This window comes from Biomphalaria glabrata, chromosome 14 (genome assembly GCF_947242115.1).
Source record: "Biomphalaria glabrata chromosome 14, xgBioGlab47.1, whole genome shotgun sequence".
Classification (NCBI taxonomy): Eukaryota; Metazoa; Mollusca; class Gastropoda; family Planorbidae; genus Biomphalaria; species Biomphalaria glabrata.
Genome location: NC_074724.1, coordinates 3,624,763 through 3,651,553, shown reverse-complemented (window position 1 = coordinate 3,651,553; position 26,791 = coordinate 3,624,763). Strand labels below are relative to the sequence as shown.

At 33.8% G+C, this 26,791-nt stretch overlaps 1 protein-coding gene across 2 annotated transcripts; it reads left to right on the top strand.

Annotated features, from left to right (window-relative positions):
- Positions 1–4,229: 4,229 nt before the first annotated feature.
- LOC129922942 (uncharacterized) lies at positions 4,230–25,582 on the top strand. Of its 2 annotated transcripts, XM_056011220.1 has the most exons (7): positions 4,230–4,265; positions 15,622–15,760; positions 18,047–18,228; positions 18,603–18,807; positions 20,251–20,616; positions 22,565–22,693; positions 22,785–25,582. In XM_056011220.1, exons 2-7 carry the CDS (start codon positions 15,706–15,708, stop codon positions 22,862–22,864), a joined length of 1,017 nt encoding a protein of 338 aa, XP_055867195.1. In that variant the 5' UTR covers positions 4,230–4,265; positions 15,622–15,705; the 3' UTR covers positions 22,865–25,582. The 2 variants fall into 2 exon arrangements, 1 of the variants encoding a protein (XP_055867195.1); XR_008774867.1 differs by lacking the exon at positions 4,230–4,265 and having other exon boundaries at positions 15,441–15,760; positions 20,251–20,534.
- Positions 25,583–26,791: the final 1,209 nt, after the last annotated feature.

Here is a 26,791-nt window from a genome sequence, read left to right as displayed (position 1 = left end):
GAGTGGGGGGGGGGCGGTCCGTTTTTATGGAGACATCATAGTTTGTGAACAAAATTAATTGACTTAATATATAAATTTTATATTATGTTTCTCCCTTTCTGGTATTTTGGCCGATTCGGTGGGGTGAGGGGGGGGGGCGATTGCATGTACTGCCCTCCCCACTCTAGTCCTCTGAGTGCTGGGGGGGCGGTCCTATTTTTGTGGAGAATCATAGTTTGTGAACAAAATTAGTTGAATATCTATATAATATAAACTACGTATTGATATGTGACCCATTGTAAATATGTCGTACCACACTCTAATCTCAAATTGTATCATTAGTAAATTTAAATGAAAAAGGGATGTACCAGGTGGGAGGGGCCGATCCATGCAATCGCATTTCCCCCATCGGACAAATCAATACTTTTTCTTTTTGTATTATAGTTAAGAAATTACAAAATTAAAAAACTCTGTCACTAATATAATTTATATATACTATAAATTAAATTCTTATATCGAGTCGCCCCATACCTATTCTTTAATGTCAAATGCAATCTTTAGCAGAAATTAGTAAAGGAGCGAGGATTAATCGTTTTCACTCTACCGCCATTCCCATTTCCAGACAGAGTTTTTGTAATTTCACATGAAGTTATCATAAGTATTTTAAGAAAGACTTTGCATTGGAAAAGTTAGAATTCAAACGAAATTTTTCAGTATAAGAGTCATGATTGAGATGAGTTCTAAACTCAAATAACCTTTTCATAGTCACCTTTTCCCAACCTTTTCAATCTGATATTTTTCTAGCTAAATAAATTTGGGACTATAACTCACAATTTATACTAGAGTTTTCTTGAATAATATTTATCGAATAAGTTTTTTTTCGGCGGCGATCCTCAAAGCAAAAATCTAAATACGTGGGGTATCCTATCTTTTCAAGGAACAAATCGGTTTTATTTGCAATGTATTATGGGCCTATAAATTCAAATTAGAATATTTTTCAAGTACAACATTATTCGAAAGGTCGTTTTTTAATAGTATGAATAATGAGCTTCAGGTCAGGAGAATGCGTTTCTGCAGTGAAGAATGCAAGAAAACGCTTTTGGCGTCGGGGCTTCGCCTCGAACTTCATTTATGGGTAATGAGTTGTAGATGTCAGGAGAATGCGTTTCTGCAGAGAAGAATTCAAGAAAACGCTTTTGGCGTCGGGGCTTCAGCCCGAACTTCATTTATGGGTAATGAGTTGTAGATGTCAGGAGAATGCGTTTCTGCAGAGAAGAATGCAAGAAAACGCTTTTGGCGTCGGGGCTTCGCCCCGTACTCCATTGATAAATAATGAGCTGTACTTGTCAGGAGAATGCGTTTCTGCAGTGAAAAAAGCAAGAAAACGCTTTTGGCGTCGGGGCTTCGCCCCGAATTACAGTGTGAAGAATGAGCTGTACTTGTCAGGAGAATGCGTATCTGCAGTCAAAAAAGCAAGAAAACGCTTTTGGCGTCGGGGCTTCGCCCCGAACTACATTGTGAAGAATGAGCTGTATTTTTCAGGAGAATGCGTATCTGCAGTCAAAAAAGCAAGAAAACGCTTATGGGGTCGGGGCTTCGCCCCGAACTCCATTGATGAATAATGAGCTGTACTTGTCAGGAGAATGCCTTTCTGCAGTGAAAAAGCAAGAAAACGCTTATGGCGTCGGGGCTTCGCCCCGAACTTCACCAGAGAACCTTATAGCGCTGCCCCAGTTGTTTTGTTTTTCTCCGAAGGTTGAGAAATGCTGCTTTTTTTTTTATTCTCATATATATATATATATATATATATATATATATATATATATATATATATATATATATATATGTGTGTGTGTGTGTGTGTGCGCGCGCGCGCGTGTGTGTGTGTGTGCACGTTTATGCGTAGGGTTAGGGTTTACTGGGCGTTAGGGTTAGGGTTTGGAAAAAAATCGCCCCCCCCCCACTCCAAAGTTCTGGATCCGCTAGTGCTTACATGCCCCTGACACCTTCCTTTCTTTTAGCAATAATATGTTGAAAAAAACGTTATTATATTTAGCCCAAAAAAAGTGTGTGTGTTTGTTATTCAATCATAAACAAAAAATTTTACCAGGAATAAGATAAGTTTTAAAAATGGCATTAATGTTAAGTTTATTAAAAAGTTGTAAAGTAATCTGAACATGAATGCACGTCAATATGTATGTACCTAAATCGAAAATATGATAAAAGCACAGAAATATAACAACAATGAGAGAGAGGCTTTAAAAATGTATATTGTTACTTCAATCCTAAGCATTGTACAGTGTGACAGGCTTGCTTTCAAGACTACTACAGAAAACATGTGGCCATAATAACTTTGGGTCGTAAAAATCGAGATAAGATTTAGACTTTGGCGCCTTCAGTCGTAAAATGACTAAAGCTATTATTGTATTTCTTCATGTGGTACTAGGCCTCTATTTTGGAAAGACATTCGCAAGCGAATACATCAGATGTTTAAATTAGCACCCATCTAAAAAATATAAACTTTATGAAGTCATTCAATTTTTAGCGGCTCCCGAAAGGGGAAAAGACTTTATTAGTTTTGTTTGGAATGTCTGTCCGTCCGTCCGTCCGTCTGTCCGTCCGTCCGTCTGTCCGTCCGTCCCGTTTAGATCTCGTAAACTAGAAAAGATAGTGAAAATCCGACATCATAATATTTTAGACCATTCAAACTTCTGATGCAAGGTCTACATTTTTCTTTTCTGAAAGCGAAAATCTATTTTTTAACTCACTTATGCAAGCCGTTTTTTCATAAAATACACCTCTTTTCCAACTATTCACTATTAATAGTAAAAAACACGGGAGGATCTTTAGTAGGGGGGATGACATTTTACCAAATTTTTAAAACATTTATGCAAACGGTTTTAGATTTGTTTCAATTTTTTTTATTTTTACATTTAATTGCTAAGTTAAGTAAGTTCTGTTATACTAACTACTACATTTACACACACACACACACAAAGTTTACTTTTTTAAAAAGAAAAAATCTATTTAGTATGCATATAAGTTGGACATAATTTGAAACAACAATAATATGTAGTTTTTCTTATTATCGCGTGAACTGTAACTCGTAACAGATGTAATAGAACACATAACTAAAGGATTTTTTTATTTTTTTTTACGGACGTGTTTTTTTCTTGAGAAATAAGAGATTGTCCCTTTACAAAACAATTATAGCAATTAGATATTCATTATAAGACAGCTGGAGTTCACTCACGAATGCCGCGGGATACACATTTGAGACAAAAAGAAAATCCGCTGTCGAGGACAAAAGCAGACGGCGAATAGAAATTCTAAATCGACCACCTGCGAACAATGGTTATGCTTGCCTTTTTACCTGCCTGGGTGGACCACTTCGGGGGCGATTTTTAGTTTGTGCTTCCACAAACATTCTCTTTGTAATCTTTTTTTTTTAAATTTTCTTGTGTCATTAGAAAGTAAAAAAGAAAATAAAAAAAAATATATATATAAGAGTATTGTGCGTTCAATTTTCAACATTTGGTTATCTGCTTGGAAAGCAATATATGTAAAAAAAAAATATTATATTCATCAAAATAACCGAAACATTGAAGTATAATAAAGAAACAAACCTTAACCATACTTCTCTACATACAAATGAGACTTGCTATGAGATTGTCATGGAGATATGTTCAGTGTGCCCGTAATCTATCCCAATCGTATCTCACTATAATATTAGGTAGCTAATAAGAAATAGATTTGTTTAAGTAGCAAAAATGTCTATAATTAATTTTAGAAAAGACAAAGTTTGGTTTTTATAAAATAAATAGTATTGATAGCATTCTAAGCTTAGAAATCTTTCAAAATATCATGAAATAGGATTGTTAATATCTTTTCTAGTTTCTAATATCAAAACATAATACACTAACGTACGGACACACAAGATATAACTATTAGCACTGGTGCCACAAAAAAAAGGAAGCGAGAAATTCAGTCGAAATTTGTTGACTGTCGTTAAAACGTGTCTAGGGTTGAAATTGCTATTGATACTTGAAACAAAAATAACTATATATAAATTTTTATAAATCACATTTTGTTTTACCACACTCCCTTTAAAATATTTTTAGATACCAGAAAGAAGGAGGGACCATTTTACAATTGTGATCATAAATAAACTTCACGTTTTGATTTGTTTTCCTTCACAATATAAAAGAAAGATAAGTTCTGCATAGTTTTATTTGTATGGAATCACTTGAAGGTGCATCTCAACATTTCTCAATTAAGATATTTAGGTAAGGTTAGAGCTAAAAGACATTGTTTACATGTTAGTTAAAAATAACTTTTAACAGCATTACATGAAGAAAATATATACAACATAAAATTGTGTTTTCTAGGGTTCGCTGTTTGGTACGAAATGCAGGTAAAAAGGGCAAGTTTACATTTTTCCGAATCACAAGAAAGATGACGCCAATTAAAAGCTATCCGGACAAGAACAACGTCTAATCTTTCGACTCAGGACTGGACACAACAGAATAAGATAACCTATTTTCCGGAAACTCAAAATTGGAACCAGTGAAATCTGCCCATGTGGAGTGTCACCAGATAATGCTGACCATGTAATTCGAAACTGCATTCTTTACCAAGAGGCCCGTACAAGACACTGGCCACAAAACCTCCCAATAGAAAGAAAACTAAATGGAGAGCTCCCTGATTTGGCAACCACTTCACAGTCCATCTCATGTATCGATCTAGTCATCTGAACACTCCAACATAAAAATGAGAAAGAGGAAGAAGAAGATATTTTCATAACATATATCAGAAACAACTACCAATTATAATGCTAACTAAGACCATACAAATAGTTCCTATAGGCAAGGGAAACCATTTAGAACAAAGTACTGGATTTTATCAAGGGCCTAGCTTGCGTCATACACTTGATTTGCTAAACGTGTCAGACACAAATCTCATTTGTATGATTTCATGAAAGAAAACAAAAGCTCAACGGTTGTGTGTTTTGTAAATAATATATTTTGAGAACAGATATAAAGTATAATCAATCTTTCACGAGTGATTAATTCTAGATTTATTACAAATAATAAATAAATTTTTGAAATATTTTTTTTTTGGGGGGGGGGGGGGGAAGAGGAGTTCTTAATTTATTAAATATAAAATGTTAAATTATTGTGGAAAAAAAAAGATTTCTTAAAGAAATAAACACAAAAGCGCAATGACATTTTTTTAAAGATAATAAGCATCCTCCAAGTCAGATAGTTTTTCTTTTGACCTTGCTAGATCATCTGTCGTCCGTGATGCGAAAGTTTGTAATAATCCAATGCTTACAGAGCCTTTGGAGACGTCGAGAGCATCTTCCATTATCCTTTCAAGGAGGATTTTGAAAAGCGTTGGTGAAAGTAGGCAGCCTTGTCTTACCATCGTGGTTTTAAACCAGTCCCCAATATTATCGTTGCAGTACGCCGAACTAGTAGCCTGCTTAAAAAGTTTCTGAATTATATTTATTTTGTTTTATCTTTATTGTACTTTTACATTGTCGCCCAAAATGCTCTATGCAAAATACTATGTTAAAAGCTTTCTTAAAATCAATAAAGACATGAAAAAGATTATGTTGGTGTTGTAGATAATTCTTACAGAGTATCCTGAGGTTTTGGATTTGTTCTGCTGCGCTACGATCTTATCTAAAAGCCGCTTGTGCTTTTGAATTAGTTTACCTCCTTTAGGTTTCTGACATATATAAAACATGACCTTTTGGGATGGCTCGTGAGGTTGATGATGCGATAGTTTTGACAAAGTTGTCAATTGTCATTCTTTGACTTTTATAAACGGTACAGCTCAATTAATTATGCTTCTGTTTTCAGAAAAAAAAGTACTTACGGGAGCATCACCGTTTTGTTTTAAGTACCAGTACACATTTGTGTAAGGCTATTGGTATTAGAGCGAGTCTAGCCAGGCTTTAAGTCATACTACTGTCAATTATTTATTAGGTTTTGGCGTATAAAAATATACTAAATGATTTATTAATTTCCTTGATACGAGCCTTACGTGTAGCGAAGTCATACAGTACATCATAAAAATTATCTTTCCTACATAGATCATGTTCAATAGCAAGAATTACCAAATGTTTCAATCTGTCTACGAGAATTGTTGATCTCAAGTAATTCTTCATTAGTTTGAGGCGCGAGAAGCTTCTTTCACTAGATTGCACAATTGCGGATATTACATAATGCCTTTTTTTATCGCGCGTAGGATAGGCGTTTTCCATATTGAATGACACACCAAAATGACAATTTTCGTCTATATATTTCAGAAGATTTGTATGAGTTTTCAAAAGATTTTAATAATTTCCGGATATTTTCAAGACTTTTTCGTATATTTTGCAATTTCAGGAGATTTCCAGGACCTCTTGTAAAATCGACAGGAGGCCGCGGAAAATCTGGTATAAGTTATAAAATGGTTTAATTTAATAATTTATACACCTAAAATTAGCGCGGGTCCTAAAAAAGTGCTGGGCCCACTGCGGTCGCATAGGTTACAGTGGCATAAGTTTAATTATCGATATCAAATCGTTCCGTATTTTCAACTTAAAACAAATGTATGTCAAATGATTTTTTTTTCAAAAGTCTCGACAATAGGTTGCTCATGATTTTAAAATAAGAAAGTAATTTACTAGAAACGATTATTGAAAATCACTTTTAGTGGCCCCCGTAAGGGGAAAAGCCGATATTAGGTTTGTTAGACTTATTTTACATTTTTTCTTGCTTAAACATAGAAAAAGTTATTTAATCGGTAAAGAATTTTCCGGATTTAGTTTTGATAAAGAAATCGACCTACAAAACATTAATAATCTTACAAATCGTGGCCTATATATATATATATATATATATATATATATATATATAAACATTCGGAACAATCTATAATAGATAATTAAAACAATTTATAATTTGGAAGGAAAACTAAGGTTAACCAGATTTCATTAGCCTTTAGTCTTCTTTTTTTTCTCGATATAAACACGGACAGACAAACTGACAGATGAAATGCATAATATATATATATATATATATATATATATATATATATATATATATATATATATATATATATATATATATATATATATATATATATATATATATATATATATATAGGTCGCACATTTTTTAATGAAGTGGTATAAGAACTCAGTTTCCTCCAAATTAATTTACCCACTCGTTAGCTCTCTCACTCTCGTGTAATAAAGACATTTTTAGTCTAACTATATAATTGGCCGTGTGATGTCATGTATTTTTTTTTCTTATACGTCACATGTTATGTATTATTTAAATGAGATATTCATAAGAACTCGGTGCACTAATGTTTTTAAACTCGCCAACGTTCTCGTATTGTTAAAGACATTTTTAGTATAACTAGGCCGTGCGACGTAAAGGATTTTTTTTTCCTTTGACGTCATATGTAATACATTCTTTAAATAAAATGTTAATAAGAACTCGGTCTACTAATGTTTTTTAAAGCTCGCCAACGTTCTCGTATAGATAAAAACAAATTTTAGCCTAACTAGGCCGTGTGACGTAGGCTTAAGAATTTTTTCAACTCTAGATTTTATTCCACCGGATCAAGATTTTTACACTAAATCTAGATATATATTGTAATTAAAATCATTGTAGATTCTAGATCTAGAATTTCTATCTTATCTTATCTTATATAATACAGACGTTACTTCAAAAAAGAAGATGATTACGTCCTACGCGTCATGCATTTAGTCATGCATATTAACCAATGACTTAAATTCTGCCAAGTCACTGGTTTTCCTGGCTAGCTCAGGCAACCCATTCCATGCTCTAATAGCACTAGGGAAGAAGGAGTATTTGTACAAATTTGTCCTAGCATATGGGACGAGGAATGTGCCTTTATCTTTGTGTCTTTCAGAGTATTTTATTAAATTTTGTTTTTGTATTTGAAGATTATGGTTCAGTGTTTTATGTATTATTGCTACTTTACTTTTGAGCCTTCTGTCCTGAAGGCTTTCTAAATTTAGTGATTTTGCTAAAGGTGTTACTCTAGTCAAATGTGAATATTCGTTTGTTATGAATCGCACTGCTCTATTTTGTGTCTGTTCTAGTTTCTTAATGTTTTCTTGAGTTGAGGGGTCCCAAACAGAGGATGCATATTCTATTATTGGCCTAACCAAGGTTAAATAACATTTTAGTTTTATTTTCTTATTTGATTTATAGAAATTTCTTTTAATAAATCCTAATGCTTTGTTTGATTTTTTTGTAGTTTCATCAATATGTGGATTCCATGACAGTTTTTCATTTATTATAACACCTAGGTATTTTGCGTTTTTAGTCTGTGTTACTGGTTTGCCATGAATAAGATAAGTGGAATTAATTTGTTTTAGTTTTTTTGTTACTCTTAACAACTGACATTTTTCTGGGTGGAAAGACATGCTCCAATTTGATTCCCATTTCTGTAATTCATCTAATTCTCTTTGTAAAATATCTGTGTCTTGTGTTGTTTTTATTGTTCTATATATTATGCAATCGTCTGCAAATAATCTGACTTTTGTTCCTGAAGTAATGCAATTTGGTAAATCATTTATGTAAATTAAAATAGTAGTGGACCCAAGACTGTTCCTTGAGGTACACCTGAGTTTACTGTTATCGGTGTTGATTTAGAACCATTTATTATTACAGTTTATTCTCTCCCTATCAGAAAGTCTTTAATCCACTGATGCAGTGGACCATTAATGCCGAAATATTTTAATTTTTTAAGCAAACTATGGTGGTGAACTTTGTCAAAAGCCTTAGAAAAATCTAGTAAGATAGCATCTATTTGTTCACTATTATCTAAACCTTTTGAAAAATCATCAATTAGTCCTATTAGTTGTGTTTCACATGATCTATATTTCCTAAAGTCATGTTAGTATGGTGTGAGGACATTATGTTAGTCTAAGTGGTTTATGATGTTGCTACATATTATGTGTTCTAGGATTTTACATGTGATGCTGGTAAGTGATACTGGTCTGTAGTTTCCTGGGTCAGATTTTTCTCCTTTTTTAAATAGGGGGGTGACATTAGCTTCTTTCCAGTTTTTGAATTCCATTTTCTTGTACTACTATATCTTCTATGTTGTCTACTTGGTTCAAATTCAGTAATATGTCTTTGTCTCCTGGGGCTGAGAATGCTGATGCAAAGTATTTGTTTAGGATGTTTGCTTTAGTTTCATTATCATTATGTATTATGTTATGTTCATCTTTTAATGGCGCTACGCCTGTTGTTTCCATTTTCTTAGACTTAATGTATGACCATAGGTTTTTGTTGTTATCTTTAGATATTACATTGTTTATGTATTCACTCTGCAGCTGTCTGCTTACTTTTTGGGTTAAGTGTTTAATTTTTATATACTTTTTGTAAACTCTTTCTGCATTAGTTTCTTTAAATTTTCTATATAGGTTTTCCTTCTGTTTACAAAGCTTCTTTAGTCTATTATTAAACCAGCATTTATTTATTTTGTTTGATGTGTATTTAGTTGGTATATGATTTTCTATAATGCTTTTAAGATGGTTTTTAATGAAATTCCAGAGGTCATCGACTGGTTGGTTAATGTCTTTTTCTAATAAGAATGTTTGTTGAAAGTTTAATGCAGCTTGGTGTAGTTGTGTTAGGTTACATTTATTCCAGAGTAAGATTTTTCTTTTGGGTTTTGTATTGGCTACTGCTTTTATCTGACTGTGTATTTTTATGATCTCATGGTCTGATAGACCAGGGATAATATCATAATCAACTACTAATCCAGGTCTGTTGGTTAAGAAGAGATCTAATGTGTTGTTTAATCTAGTTGGCTTTTTAATGATTTGATCTAAACTTAGGTTGTGTAAAGTTTCTATGAAAAGCTCATTTATGTCCTTAAGGTTTTGGTGTTTATCTATGGTTAGTGTTTTCCAATTTATATCAGGTAGGTTGAAATCACCCATAATCCAAAAAACTGCATTTTTATTTGTCTCTTTAAGTGTAGTAATCTGATTACATAGTTCCTGCATGTATTCTAAACTAGAATTTGGTGGTCTGTAAATGCTGCCTATTATTAGGGATGTTGAGGTGGTATTAATTTTACAAAATGTTGATTCTATATTTTTTGAGTTAGGTAAGGTAATTTCTTCTGCTATAAGAGTGTTTTTTATTGTTAAAAGAACTCCTCCATGATTATCAGCCCTATCTTTTCTAAAAATTTCATAATTACTATTGAAAATTTCTGCATTATAAATTTCAGGATGTAGCCAAGTTTCTGCGCCTGCAATTATGTCTGGTTTTTCACATTCTAATAAAATTTCTAAGTCTGCTGTTTTGTTCCTAATGCTTTGAAAATTTATTACTAAGGTTTTAAGGTATTTTGGTGTTACTTCTTTAGTAGGTTTGTTTAGTGAGGCTGTTGTATTAATTTTAGTAGATTTAGGAGTGGATCTGGCTAGTGGTTGGTGAGTTTGGTTTGGGATGGTGTTTAGGATGTTGTATGGGTTAGAAGTGTCTGCATCAAAGGAATCAAACAGTCCTGATGTAAACTGAGGTAACCCACACGGTACACAGTGCCATGATGCATCTTTGTTGCCAAAGGCATAATACACAGGTGTATTCATATGGAGACATGATGCATGGTACCATTCATCGCAGGTGTCACATTGAATGGCTTTCTGTTTCATGGTGCATACTTTTTTGCAGATGTTGCATCTATCTTTAGATCTAGGCCCTGGATAGGTATTTATTTCTGCTGTGTCTGATTGAGAACTTCCATTTGTGATGGGTAATCTTCTTTAGTGTTATGGATGTGTATGTTAGGTTATTTTTTAAGTTGCTTTGATCTAAAGTGTGATGATTGATTATGACTGTTGTTTCCTTTTTAAGTTTAGTGTTGACTAAGGTAGATCTGGTTCTGTGTTCAGCTAGTGTGTATTTAGTAATTATTAGGATAAATAGCCAGAGCAATTTCATGATGACTGTTGTTGATTTTAGTTTTTAAAGGGGTCTAGTCTAAATCTAGTTTAAGGTTTACAATGCCTAATTTATGACTAAATCTAAATTGAAAGGTCTAGTTAAGAATTATATAGACTAGATCAAGCTATTTTTAAGTTTAATGTTGTATTCAGTCTATTGATAGATTATATAGGCTTTTTTTTACGTAAATCTTATCTAAATTACACCCAAATTATTCAAAATTTAGATCTTATATATATATATATATATATATATATATATATATATATATATATATATATATATATATATATATATATATATATATATATATATATATATATATATATATATATATGTCAGGCTAGTATATATATACTAGCCTGACATTACCCGCGGCCTGCGGGTCTAAGTTTGTGTTTACTAATCTAGTGGATTGGATTTAGATGTATGTTAAACTTAGCTAATGATCCTTTCAAGTTTTTTATCTTTCGCTACGAAAATAAAATCAGTTTTGCGGAAATGGGTTTACCCGAAGCCGATACATTCATATCTATTAAAAAAGAAAAGAGCGACAGCTTTGTTAAATGAATGGAATTATAAAGTGAACAATTAAACGAAATAATTTTTAGTACGCGATTCATGAATGAATATAGATCTAGGCCTATCTCAACTCGGCTTCGCAGCTTTTGTAAACGAATGTAGTTCATGTGTTAAAGTATAAAACTATCTGTGCGATGAGAAGTTTTATCATCTTAGAGTTAATTAGAGTTTTAGATCTAGGGATGGGATTATAAAGTAAACAATTAAACGAATTATTTTTTAGTACGCGATTCATTACGGTATTGTCTAATGAAAGAATATTCGTCAGGAAATCTGTAGTTACATATATAAGGAACTAATTAATGTAAAAAATGCTTTTGAAACACAAAATTGAAGGTTAATTTTATTATATAATGAAATCAAAGGATCTTCTTTTGTATTTTCATGTGTCAAAGTAAAAAACTATCTGCGCAAAGTGTATTTATTAAAATTAGATCTAGGTCTAAATTCTTTCGATCTTTTCTCATGTCAACATTGTTAACCATGGCCTAGATCCATAAAATACTATAGCTTTAATAGAATCGGACAACTTTATTTTTTTTTAGAGTTTTAAGTTTGTTTTAGGGCTACAATACATACACTAAGGTCTAAGTTGGTACCCAAGAAACATTCCTGCCAAGTTTTATCAAGATTGGTCAAGCGGTTTTGATGTCTATAAGTAACATACATACACCTCACATTCTACTTTATAGTATAGATATATATAATATCTATATCTATATTATCTATATCTATCTCTATCTATCTATCTATATCTATCTATATATCTATCTATCTATCTCTATCTATATATCTATCTATCTATCATCTATCTATCTATCTATCTATCTATCTATCTATCTATCTATCTATCATATATATATATATATATATATAACTATATAATTCATTGGCCTCCTTCAGTCGTAGAACGGCTATAGTTCATCTCAAAGCACACTTCCTCATGTGGCTGTGGAACCCTATTTTGGAGAGACACTCCCGTCCACAGATAGCGCAGGTTAAGGTGGCTTTTACTTCGGTGGTAGAGGAGCTGGCCGTTTTTCGGATTGTACGTTTTTCTTCCTGAGCTGAGACCCATGTACTTTCACTGTCCATAGCTTTCTTGGTCACTGTCCCTCTCCATCTGTTGCGGTCTAGAGCTCTGTCTTCCCAATTGTCAATATTGATGTTCACTGATTTGAGGTCACGTTTTATTACATCTATGTAAAGGAGGTGGGGGCGACCAGTTTTTCTTGTGCCAGTCGCGAGTTGACCAGAGAGGATGACTTTTGGGATGCGCTGGTCCTCCATCCGGCGATCATGTCCAAGCCAGAGCAAGCGGCGTTGCCTGAGAGCTGTAAAGATGCTGGGAATACCTGATCGCGCAAAGATTTCAGTATTGCACACTTTTTCTTTCCATTTGACATTCAAGATCCTACGGAGACATCTCAAATGGAATGAGTTCAGTTTTCTCTCTTGCTTTGCGTAGGTGGTCCATGATTCACTGCCATACAGCAGTGTACTCATAACGCATGCCTTGTAGACTTCCATTTTGGTCACCGTAGTTAGCTTATGGTTTTCCTAAACTCTTGGCCTGAGTCTAGCGAAGGTCGAGGCAGCCTTCCCTATGCCTTTTTTTATCTCCTCTTCTAGAGACAGGTCATCTGTAATTGTGGATCCCAGATAGCAGAATTCGTTTACGGTGTCCAGCTTGTTATAGTCAATGTGTATTCGGTTATATATAATATATATAATATATATCATAGGCGTAGCAAGGATTTTTTTTCGGGGGGAAGGGGTTGGGGGGGATTTTTTTTCTCTCTTCCCCAAGAAAAAAATATATATACATGGGCGTATGCAGGGTTTATATATATATATATATATATATATATATATATATATATATTACGGGCGTAGCCCTGCGGAGGGGAATTCATTTTAGGGGGGTTGAACCCCAAAATCCCCTTTGGCTATGCCCATGATATGTGTGTGTGTGTGTAATTAATCTTCATTACATTCTAACTCTTTATTCTTCCGGAAGACGTTTATTACACCCTAGAATAGGTTCTTCCTTGAGTTAGTGTACAATTTGTAGACTCCCCGCCCTTGACAGCAATGGGGTCTGGGGGAGCGCTGTGAGCTCCCCCAGCGCGGGGAGGAGCCCCGCCGCCAAGAACTATTTCCGGTATTGTAAGCCTAAAAAATTCATATTCTGAGGTATCTACACTGCCTTTTCTGCTATTAAAAAGCTTTATTGCAAAACGTATGCTATTCTTACCTACTGAGATACTCCCGCACCGTTCGGCTCATTGGACGGCAAGCTGATTCAACAAAAATATGTCACTGGCAATGTCTGAAGCCTCTTCCCACCTGCTCTGAGGCCTATATAAAAGTGTGGCGTGAAGTTGTACTAGGATGTTCCTGTTTGCAACTTCCTCGTAATGGCCTCCATGTCATTGCAACTATTATTATGCGTAATTCCTTTTGTCGGAGAACATGTCCCGCAAACCTCATGCGATGCTCTGTCACAACCTTACCAAGGGGTCGACTCCCAGTACAACAGAGCATTTCCTTGAGTGAGACCCGATCTTTATAAGTGACTCCTTCTTAGCCATCTTTGTTGAGCCACATTTAGTCTTTTTTCAATTTCGGCAGATGGCTATCCACTGAACTTTATTAATGCAGTCCAGCTACTGGTAGAAATTTTATAACCTCACTTGACTACGCTCTTGAAATTAGGTGATAGTAGTTTGCTTCAGATTTTATATCGAAAAGGGAAGTTTTATCGTCAAAATCATTTGTTGTGGGGTTTTAAACTAAAATATCTCTAGAGTTGTTTTTTTAAACCCTATTTAGCTACGTTCATAGAATTTGACGAGTGTAGTTTGCTTTAGAATAATATTGAAGAGAGGGGTTTTCAACCTCAAAACTCTATGTAGGGGGATTTTAAACATCTGGAGTGGTTTTAAACTAAAAAAAAAAAGCCATCTGGAATAGAGAATTTAAACTCAAAACTCCCCTTTGGCTTGGCTAAGCTCAAAGAATTTTAGTGTGTAATTTACATTTATATTGAAGAGGTATTTTTTAGTATCAAACCCCGACGAATGGGTTAAACTTAAAACCCTCTTTGACTACGTTCATAGCATTTTGAGTGTGTATTTTGTTTTTGTTTTTTTTATATAGAAGAGGTATTTTTTCGCTTAAAACCCCGCTGAAGGGGGGTTTAAACTTAAAATTTCATTTCGGGGAAGATTGCTAAATCAGAAGTTTAGTTTATGTAGATCTACTTTGCTACAAAACAATGCTGAAAGATTATCTAAAATCGACAGGCTATTAGTTTGTAACCAGTTTATTATTAAGCGTGCTGAACTGATTATCTTGACGGTCCCGTGTGGTTTGTTTGTTTGTTTTACATGTTTCGGATGTTCCATCATAATTGAAGATAGTTTACTTCCTAGTCCAAACCTCCCGCAGGACGACGGGAGATGGGAACGGCAGGGTTTGAACCAGGGACCATCGATAAATCTGAACGACAGTCTAGCACACAAACATCACGACCAGGCAGGGTTCATATACTGCTCGCTGCCATCCTCCGTCGTCCAGCAAGAAGTTAATTATTTTCAACTTAGAAGAACATCCGAAACATGTAAAACATTTAAAAAAAAACATTTTTTTTTACAACGGCTAATGAATCTTTGAAACATTATTACTTTTGACCATCAAAATTAAATCACGTCTTGAATATTCCTTACGAATAGGCGGATCCAACGGGGGCCGCCTCTCAGTTTGTGTGATAACACAAACTATCTTGTTTGTATTATTTTCTAGGCGGCTCAACTTAATTTATCTTAAGTAGCGCCGCAATCAAACATGATATAATTTAAATCTATACGTTTTGTGATAAACAAAAAATAATACGTTTTGCAATCTACTTTAATATTGTTCCTAGAAATCCAATATCGTAAAATTTCTTTTGCACAGAAAATGTACACACGTAATCAGACAGACTGGGCACTATTGTAAAACTATATATTAAAATTTAGCATACTTTAAATAAAACATTAATAAAATATTATTTATATAGTTTATGCAGATCTACAAATTTGAGAACACACACATCCGTTAAAGAAGATGAATGTTTTATGTAGCCAATGGTTGAAAAACTACAATGAGGCTGTACATACAATTTTATACTTTTTGTATTTTACAAAACACTGTGATAGGTAAGCGTGACACGTTCTGAGTGCTCATTATAGAATAGTGTTGTGTTTGATTAGCTTTCTGATAGTTATTCAACCTATTGTGTGACCTAAAAATTAACATCTATCTTGTATGTCTAATCTATCCATCTTATCTATCTATCTTATTTATCTATCTTAACTATCTATCCTATCTACTTATCTATCTATCTTATATATCTTTCTTATCTTATATTTCTTATCTTATCTTATATTTCTTATCTTATCTTTTGTTTCTTATCTTTCGTATCTTATCTTTTTTATCTTACATATCTATCTTTCTTATCTTATATTTCGTATCTTATCTTATCTTTCGTTTCTTATCTTTTTTATCTTATCTATCTATCTATCAATATTTATCTATCTATCTATCTATATCTATATTTATCTATCTATGTATCTATATATCTATGTATATCTATATTTATCTATGTATCTATGTATCTCTCTCTCTCTTTCTATCTCTCTCTCTCTCTCTCTATATATATATATATATAGAGAGAGAGAGAGAGAGAGAGAGAGATAGAAAGAGAGAGAGAGAGATACATATAATATATATATATATATATATATATATATTGTTACGATCTTCTCTTTCAGGCCTTTTGTAAACACTGCTAGCAAGACAGCACATCTAACACAAGAACTTGACAACAAGAGTTTTTAATAACAATGTGGCAGTTTAAAGACAAATACTTCATCAACTGCCAATACAACACAATTGGCTACATTAATTTCAAATGCTTTAACACTAAGGAACAGCCTACTAAACACTGCAAGTCTCTCTTTCTACTCCTGGACTCGTACAGCTACATCCTCAAGGACTCATATTCTACTGCACAGTCCTTACTGTCTTGCCGTCCTGGACTTAACTCTCTTTTCTTGGAGGCTTTCGATCACATGACGATGACACGAGTCATATTTGCGTCGCGTGTGTCAGAAGCCGCACACACATTAACCCTATCAGTCCGCCACTGGAATTACATTTATATATATATATATATATAGTGCTTTTTTATGACGGTTCGCACCAGTACGGCTTACTGGCACCTTTTTCAATGTGGGGAAAAATGATTACTTTTCTTGTATTTAAAACGTATATTATTAATGTAGTTTAAAGTTAGGCAATCCATACCGGCACCTATTTTTTTGTTATAAGAAAGCACTATATTTATATTCCAAGTTTAAAGTCCACGTCTATCATACTAGAAATATATCACTGCTAGAAATAAACACTATTCAAAATCCCACAGTAAAAGCGAAAAATCTATTATCATTATTTTACAGGAGAAAGAGGATTATCCTTTATTTTAGAGACCCCCGAAAGTGGTTTTGAATAGGAATGTCTGTCCCTTTGTCCGTCCGTGCCGTTTAGATCTTGTAAACTAGAAACTATAGTGAAAATCTGACACCATAATATTTAGACCTTTCAAAGTTCTCATGCAACGGCTACTTTTTCTTTTCTGATTTTTTAATCACTTATGCATGCAGTTTTTTTCATAAAAATACACCACTTTTACAACTATTTAGCATTAATAGTAACAAACACTGGAGGTTCTTTAGTAGGGGAGAAAAGATTCTACCAAATTTTAACACATTTATGCAAATGGTTTAAGATTTTTTGACACATTTTTTTTTATTGTATTTATATTGCTAAGTTATGTAAGTTCTGTCATAATAACTACTACATTACACACAAAAAAAGTTTTCTTTTTTTAAAGAGAAAAAATATATTTAGTATGCATATAAGTTGGACAAAATTCAAAACAACAATTAATAAGTAGTTTTTCATATTAACGCGTGATGTTCAGTGCCATAACAAAACGATAGTACACATAACTATTTTTTGTATATATTTGTTTTACGGGGGAAAAAAATTTCATGAGGATTTGAATAAGAGATTAACCCTTTACAAAACAATTATATCAAATTAGATATTCATTATTAGACATCAGTTAGGTCAGGTTCTAATCTAACTACGCATTCACTTTCACCTATCCTTTGGTCTGCTGGACCACTGGGGCACCACACAGATCTGTCAACCTTCTTTCTTCATTCTTCTCTGTCATTTGTCTTTGATAGAATTCCATTCTGATGTTCTTTCTGAAAATATTGAAGCCTGCTTTTTACCTGCCTGGGTGGACCACTTTGGGGGCCGATTTTGATTTGGTGTTTCCACACAAACTGTCTTTGTAACCTTGTTCGCTTTATGTTAATTGCTGAGCGTAAAAAATGAGATGAAAGGATCTTTATCTATTTTATCTCAAACAGTTGTATTTTGTCAACGGATTCAACTCTTTCCCTACAATGAAACAAGGAACTGTAACATAAGTCTTCTTGAAGAGGAGGACAGAATTCTCATGTATGGCAAAGTGGATTTCAATGGAAACATACTGGCATCATCATTTGTCAACTTTGAAATCAAAAGAAAAATTGATACGAGTTTTCATTTTGTAATTATTTTATTTTGTAATTTAATAATAATAATAATTATTATTATACTAATCTTTATTGCCCGTAAGGAAATTTGTCTTACAATGTGGGCATTACACCAAACAAAACATTGTAAGTATAAAAAAAATGTGCACTCACACAACACTCACTCATATTTTAAAGGTACAGATTGTAGATTGAAAGTTGTTCAGATTATATATAATAACTTGTTCAGATCGTAGATTAGAAGTTGTTGAGATTGTAGATTATTAGTTGTGCATATTAATAATTTGCTGCTTCTGTCAAGAAATAAGTTTTTTTTTTTTTTTATTAATGAAAATATCTAGTATACTTTTAGTACTGCGATTTAAAAAATGTCCAACCTTTTTTTCAGATTAACTTTATAAAAATTCCAGAGGACTGTGAGTATCCCACTGTAGATTATTGCCGCTGTTATAAGACTGATGACAAAAAAGTTTATAGACTGTCTTTTAATATAACTGCATATAACGTAAATAGTGAGGCAGATATAAGAGCAGAGTTGGTTTACAGGGAAACATCATTTTTTAGCGAAATAAGGAAATTACCTATAGTTTATGGTAAGAGAAATCTTTGTAAAAGTGTTTAAATTACATTACATTATTAATTCTAGAAAGAGTGTCAATAAATACATTATTTGAATTGTACATTTACATACATTTATCAGTATAATACATTTCAGACATATCTATAATAATTATAGCTTTTATATAGCGCTACTTTCATGCATATAGCATGCTCAAAGCACTAAGGTGTGGGGGGGGGGGAGGCATCTGGGAGAAGGTTTTCCGAGCCCCATTCATAGGTAGCCAAGCCAAGCCAAGTTCAAGCGTTCTTAGCCTCTCGACCACGCTTCCCCAAAATAAAATAAATTATTACATTAGGGTTCTAGACTTATCAGATGGTGGAAATCTTCAACAGAAGAGATAAAGCTGGGTATTATGAACCGATGTTCAGCTTTACTTGAAAGGCTATCTTATTTATGACAAAAGTTTCATTTTAGCATTAGTAAAAGCTAAAAAAAATATTTGTCCAAATTATTAACGCTGCAGCCTACCTGACCGTAGCCAACCTCTGGTAAAAGTTCATTTCTACAACCTTGACTCCAATGATTCCCTTTGTCACGATTTCTGTGTATTTATTTCTTGGTAATGCTTCTTATATTAATTATTGATTAAACAGAATCATCACCGGAGATTATATGAATAATTGATTTGATAATACATCTGTGTTCTATTATAGCTTCTTTAATTAACTTCTTCAAATTACATATATAAGTAGATTCTCCATTCAATAACAACTTGACTTACATATCTTCATAAAATAAACTTAAAGATACAACAACAACTTGAACTAGTATCACTTAAATTACTGTAACTTCAACTAATGAACTAATGAACACGGAAATGTTTGAACTCACACTAACACAAGACCGTTACTATGCAAAGACGGTTACAATGCGAGGACCCCGACTCACTAACTTTCCGCTAATTTATGCTTTTCTCAATCGTACTTTTCAGAATCATAGAAACTTCTTCCCTAATTATTTTATTAACTGTGACCTTCTAGAAACTGACGTATGCTATTTATTCCCTTAACCTCTTTTTCTAATTGGATGACTGTAATTAACTAGTTTAATCTGGTCAGCTCTGACTTGACCTGGGATTCTAGAAACTGGTCAGAATAGGTCACAGTCTCGACTAGTGACACCCTGCTTGATATAAGCATTTTTAAAAATGTGTACAGATGAGGGAATGAGCGCCATATCACCGAGACAGAAAGTAATATTGGATAATATTTTGCTGACTAGTAATACTCTAGCTCTAGTCTATAAAAGCAGCTTGTTGGACAATTTGCTATTCGGCAGAAAAACCATTCTCCCCATGCTCTTGTCATGATATCAAAAATGTTAAAACATTACACCTCCTTAAATAAACCTCCTTAGTCAAACTATATAAAAAGTCGAATATTTAATTTGGTTACATTTCGCTTTTTTTTTTTAGGTTCTCAAACAGATATGGTTGCTGTTTACATCAATGATGAAGTCATCTCCCCTACACAATCTAGTGTTACAGTCAATGACACCCAAGTTAGGATATTTTCTATATGTCGTGAGGTGATTGCTCTCCATTGTGAGCTACAACTGACTAACTTGGATACTGAAACTTTATTAAAGTCTAAGAAACAAGTTCTTATCTACAATACAGACATAAAGAACAAAGCAAGATTTGATTTGAAATACAAAATGTGCAATATTCAAAGAAACATCTCATTTTCAATCATTACGGTTAGTCATTTTCTCATGGACAAAGAAACATTAGAGGCAAGTACGGAAATTCTCGTTAAAAAGCTGTTCAAAACAAGGAGACGTAAGCCCAAGATTTTAGTTTGAAACAAAAAAATAACAACATTTTTATTGATGTGACCAATAAGTAGTATTGTTTAGATTCGTTTTTGATTTCTGCTGTCGTGTTTGTGTTTATAATGTTATTACAGCGTCTTGAGCCTACATTTTGTTTGTTAACAGCGCTTTATAAATAAAATCAATATATTTTCCATCCAAAAAAATCTACATAAACTTTCCAATAGAACCGTTATAGAAAGACGCGTTTGGTATCCACCTTTCCATGAAGAATTTAATTTACTAAAATAAGGTGACAAAACAATTGACATTTAAAGAAAAAAGTTATTTTACCAATCAGAATGTGTTCTGTAACTACGAACGAACTACCTCAGAGACTTGCTTTCATTGTAATTATTATTACTGTTTCCGCAAGGTTGTCATTACCAGACAGTTGCAATGAATAAAAGCACTCCACTACCTCTAAAATGCTTCGAAATGGCATGCGTCTCAAATAGCCTCTGACAACCTGTCCAACTCCTGGCCTTCACGTGTGTCTTAGATATTGAGTCCAGCGGAATGTTTTTACTAACAGGAGAATAGAGCAATCATGGGGCCAGATAAAAACAAGGTTACAAAAGACAGTTTGTGTGGAAACACAAACTCAAAATCGTCCCCCGAAGTAAAATCTTTTACATAATTCGGATAATCCTTCAGAGTTGAAGATAGTTTACTTCCTAGTCCAAACCTCCCGCAGGACGACGGGGGATGGGAGCAGGTAGGGTTTGAACCTTCGATCGTCGATAAATCCAAACGACAGTCCAGCGCGCAAACAGCACGACCAGTGGTCCACCCAGGTAGGCTTCAATATTTTCAGAAAGAACATCCGAATGAAATTATATCAAAGACAAATGAGAGATAAGAATGGAGAAAGAAGGTTAACAGATCTTGTGTAGTGCCCCAACCGTCCCGCAGATCAAAGGATACGTGAAAGTGAATGTAAAGTTAGATGTGAACCTGGCCTAACTAGTTTGTGGTCTATAGGGCAGATGATGTAAAGTTCATCTGTCGTTGTGGCCTACGGTTAACGAGGGTGTCATGTAGCCAGCACAACGACCAACCGCCTTTGCTTTTCCCCAACTAATGTCAGGTACCCAATAGAGCTGGGTAGACTCAGAAGTTGAAAATCCCAGTCTTCACCAGGATTCGAACCCGGGACCCTCGGTTCGAACTAAATAAGTTAATTTCTTTGAAAAGGCTCAATCTCATTTTCGAATTCTCAGAAAAAAAAAAAAAAAAAAAATTTCCGCTATATAGAAAAATGTTCACGAAAATGATGTTTATAAAAAATTAGGTGTAACATATAATGCATACTAATTAGCTTTTTCTTATAAAAAACTGCTTGCATAATTGATTTTTAAAAATTAGAATTTTCGCTTTCAGGAAAAAAAAAAGTAGCCGTTGCATCAGAACTTTGAATGGTCTAAAATATTGTGAAGTCGGATTTTCAATATCTCTTCTAGTTTACGAGATCTAAACGGGACAGACGGACTGGCATTTCGCACAAAACTAATAGCGTCTTTTCCCCTTTCGGGGGCCGCTAAAAAAAACACAAACTTTTGAAACACTTGTGGGGCCAGTAAGTAAGAACACAACAATTAAGATTTGAGACGCCTGAGAATGCTTTGGATCATAAGTTCCGATTAAGGTATTCCCTTTTTAAAAAATACATGCACCCAGATACTCCGTAATTTTTCCACTAAGCCTTTCCAACTGATCCAGATAAGTGATAGAATCATAGCGTATTGCGAGCTAAAAGCATGAATTAGCGCTAATCAAAAACAATTGGTCAAAAATATTTCTAATCGCACAGATTTATTGTTTTTAGTCTTGATCTATTACAAATTAAATGACACGACTGATTCAAACCAATTCTAAGTGATAAACGCTTTTTATTTTGTTTGTTTCTCTGACAGACAAATCTGGCTTGATTTCGCAGTGGAACTCAGGAGAATATTGTGTACTGCCAATATTAACAATGCTTTGTGTTTCGTTGCTGATCTTGTACATGTTAAGAGTGCCAGTACCATTACATTTTGTAGAAGGTAATTATTTATTTATTATTTATTTATTTATGGTGTAAACTTTTCTTTAATGATTATATATATATATATATATATTTTCCTTCACTAACAGCTCAACAGAAAACTGTTCAACCTTTTCCTATTGATGCATGTATGTCATTGACCAGCTCTGAATATCACAAGGAAGAGTGATCCCAACAAAAGATCAGTAGACTAGCATTTTCCTTGCCTTGGTGGACTTTTTCCTTGTTCACACAAGGGAAATAAATATTACTTGACTGAAGTGGTGGAAGAAGCTCAATGGACCTCATTTACTAATCGTAAACAAACAATAATTAGTCATGTGATCAAATTGATAAAACAACGAAAAATCTGTCACGTGACAGCCACTCTTAGATCGTAATTTGTGTAGAAGAGATAGAGAACCACGTGGCAAAATGTTGTTTGTTTACGATTGGTGAATGAGGTCCATTATTCCACTTTTTGGCTGACGTCCGAAGCTTCATAAACACAAACATGAAATAAAAACAATAAATAACTATACAATCTTCCATGGTCAAAGACTCTTCGAATTAGCTCGCTCTTTTCTTTTATTATCTATATATATATATATATCAATGTTTTTTTTTATTATTGTTAGTCTAGATCTATTACAAATTTAATTAGGTTGGTGATTCAAACTAATTGATACAAGTACACTTAAAATTAGCTTTTTTAAAAGTATTTTTTCTTATTTTGTTTTTAGCATCTATTTCTTATTTCATATAGGTAAACAGGTAAAGTCATCACTCTTACATAACGTCTTCAGCTTCGTAAGGGAGGAATGTACTATTTTAAAAATTATTTTAATAGTCTGTAGTAGATTTATGTATTAAATTTTATTTTTCGATTTTAGAAGGAAAAACAGCTTGTGGATAACAGTAAAAGTGTATGTATATATCAAGTGATTACCTAATCCGCTGAAGCTCTTACCAAGGTCAATGACCAGTGTGTAATGTGTATATAAAAGGCATGTAACCCTGAATTATGTAAGAGGGGCCATGTTATTGAATTAAGTACTGTTTGGTCAAATAGCAGATCTTGTTGTTGAGAACCCTTGCCATCTAATGAATCATCTATCCACTGTTAGTGGGTCCAGTGTTATAGTGTGGATGTATTCTATACTATGTTTACGTGTCTTTAGGGACTGTTTTGCTTTGATACCTCTTCAATACTTAAAAAAAAAGCAAACTACACACTCAAAAATAAGCGTAGCCATTTCAAGGGAGTTTTGAGTGTAAACTCCCTCCTCCAGAGGGCTTTTTTTAAAACTTAAAACCCCTCCAGATGGTTATGAAGTAAAATCCCCCTACAGAGAGTTTTGAGGTTGAAAACCTCTCTATTTAATATTATTCTAAATTTAAATTATAATTAAAAAAAAACTGCACATATTTTTTTTAGTTTAAAACCCTCCAACAGATTTAGTTGACGATAAAACTTCCCTTTTCGATATAAAATCTAAAGCAAATTACCGTCACCTAATTCCAAGAGCGTAATCAAGAGAGTTTACATATTTCTACCAGCCGAAATTGAAAAAGCCTAAATGTATGGCTCAACAAAGTGGCTAAAAATATTTTAGGAGACAGTTATAGTTATATCGGGTCTTACTCAAGGAAATCATATGCCGAAGTGGGAGTCGACCCTTAGTAAGGTTGTGACAGAGCGTCGCATGAGGTTTATGGGACATGATCTCCGACAAATGAATTTTGTGGAAGCAGCTTGCCGCCAAAGGCGCCAAACGGCGCGGGAGGATCTAAATAAGTACAAAGAGCAGTTTAAGTTTTTGAAATACAACTTTTTAATAGCAGGATAATGCACTGTAGATACCCCCCAGAATATGCATTTTGTTGGCTTTGAATACCGGAGATAGTGCTTGGCTACAATACATGTCTTTCCAGAGAATGAAGGGTCAGAATGTAAATGAGATAAAAGTACACAGACACACACAGACACACACACACAAATCCTGGCTACGCCCATGCTAGCAGTAAAGGTATCTGTATATATCAATACACTGGGGCACTTAGCAAGGTCAATGACCATTGTGTAATGTGTATATAAAAGGCAAGTAACCCTGTAACATGTAGGAAGAGGCCATGTTATTGTTTGGTCAAATATCAGATCTTGTTCTTAAAAGCTCTTTCCATCTATCCACCTTTAGTGGCGCCAGTGTCAGTGTGGCTTGAAGCTCTGTATGTTAACTAGGACTGTATCGTCGACTAGAGTTGGTATGATTCAAGACTTGAAGAACTAGAGATTGTAGCGTGAGAAGCAATTGATACATGTACAGCCGTTTACTTCTAGAAGAGCATTGAGCTACTATAACAATAATGACAAATGTTGGGTGTTAAGTAGTGTATATATGTTTAATGTTAGCGAAAAGGCCTTGGCTATGTTTTATCACGCTCACATCTGCAATATTTTAAGTTTCAATAGCACCGCCTGGTATGGCAATCTGAGCATTAAAAATAAAAATAAACTTAATAAGAATCCTCAATGCTGCTGGTAAAATCATTGGCAAAAAACAAACCCCATTTGTGCAGTTGTTTGAGACAAACATCTATAAAAAAGCTAACAAGATCCTCGAAATAAAGAATCACCCTTTGTGTCAGGATTTTGTGATTTTACCATCACAAAAGATATACAAGACACCGATAGCAAAGACAAACAGACACAAACACTCTTTTGTTCCCCTGGCAATCAAATCATTAAATAAGAACAATCTGATATAAACTTTGTCACATGCAAATTATGAGTGAGTCTGGTGTGAATGTACACTTTGGTTTCTTATAGTTATAATGTTTTTTGTTTGGTGTAATGCACAAAATGTAAGACAAATTTCAATACGGACAATAAAGATTATTATTATTATATATGTCTTATTCTGTTCTCTATTCAAGTAAACTTTTTTTTTACTTTTTTATATAGTTGTTTGAATTAATTTAAATTGCTATTTTATATAGTACATTTAAGATTCTTATATTTTAATAAACTTAAGTTAATAAAAACACAGCTGTGCATCAGTTGTCACTACAGTAATTAGTTTAAATGTCCTGACAGTAACCAAATTGAATGTGGCTTGTCGTCTGTAGGTCATGCTTACACAAATCTTTACAAACACACACACACACACATATAAATGATACAAAAGTTATGGATAAAAGAGAACAGCACTTAAATCATGTCTTATATATGTTTATATCTAAATAGATAGAACTACACAGAAGCAAGTACATTTAACTACAATTTCAGTGTTAACGAAGGTGTCATGTTGCCAGCACAACGACCACCCGTCTTTAATTTTCTCCTAACAATGTCAGGTTCCCATTAAAGTTGGTCTTTACTGAGATCTGGATCTAAATTCATCGTTTTGGAAACCAAGCGCCACGCCCTCTTAGTATATTGGCACTAAATTAATGGGCTAATAAGAAAACGCTAACCTAGCCACAATATTTCTGTTTTCAAATCTAATGGGGCGTGGTAGCCGAATGTTGAATCAGTTGGCTTCCAAACCGAAGGTTTAGGGATCAAATCTCGGTGGACACTGGGGCCTTCAATTTCAGAATTCTCAAGTCCACCCAAAACTAACGGATACCTGACATTAATTAGAAAAAAGTAAAGGTGGTTGGTCGTTGTGCTGGCCATATGATTCTCTCGTTAAATTTAGTTGACAGAAACATTTGACACTTACATCATTAGCCTGTAGTCCGCAAGGTCTGAAAAAGGGGGTGGGGGGAACTATATCACTTATATTCATCTAACACTGCGGTGCAAACCTTTTACGGAGAAAGAGAGACATATAGTATATTAGTAAAATTATCGTCGATTCTATTGAAACCGCACTATCTTTTTTGGTTTCTCAGAAATGGAACACAAAATTATTAGGGAAATCTATGGTGCTATACAAGATGAAACAGTGTGGAGGACACGCACTAACCATGAGATATATCAATTGTATCGGCAGCTTCTGCAAGAGTTTGTGCCAAATGTAACGCAATTCCCTCCTTTGGATCACATCAGCAAGGTCGAGAGAGGGACCATGACGCCTGACCCCTTTATCTGGGGCCCAGGAATGCGACA

Bases quoted from the DNA above. Each gene is read 5' to 3' on its own strand.
- LOC129922942 (XM_056011220.1), top strand. From the start codon at position 15,706: ATGAGGCTGTACATACAATTTTATACTTTTTGTATTTTACAAAACACT. The intron at 15,761-18,046 runs GTAAGCGTGACA...TATCTCAAACAG, and splicing joins TTTACAAAACACTGTGATAG to TTGTATTTTGTCAACGGATT. The intron at 20,617-22,564 runs GTAAGCCCAAGA...TTTCTCTGACAG, and splicing joins GCTGTTCAAAACAAGGAGAC to ACAAATCTGGCTTGATTTCG.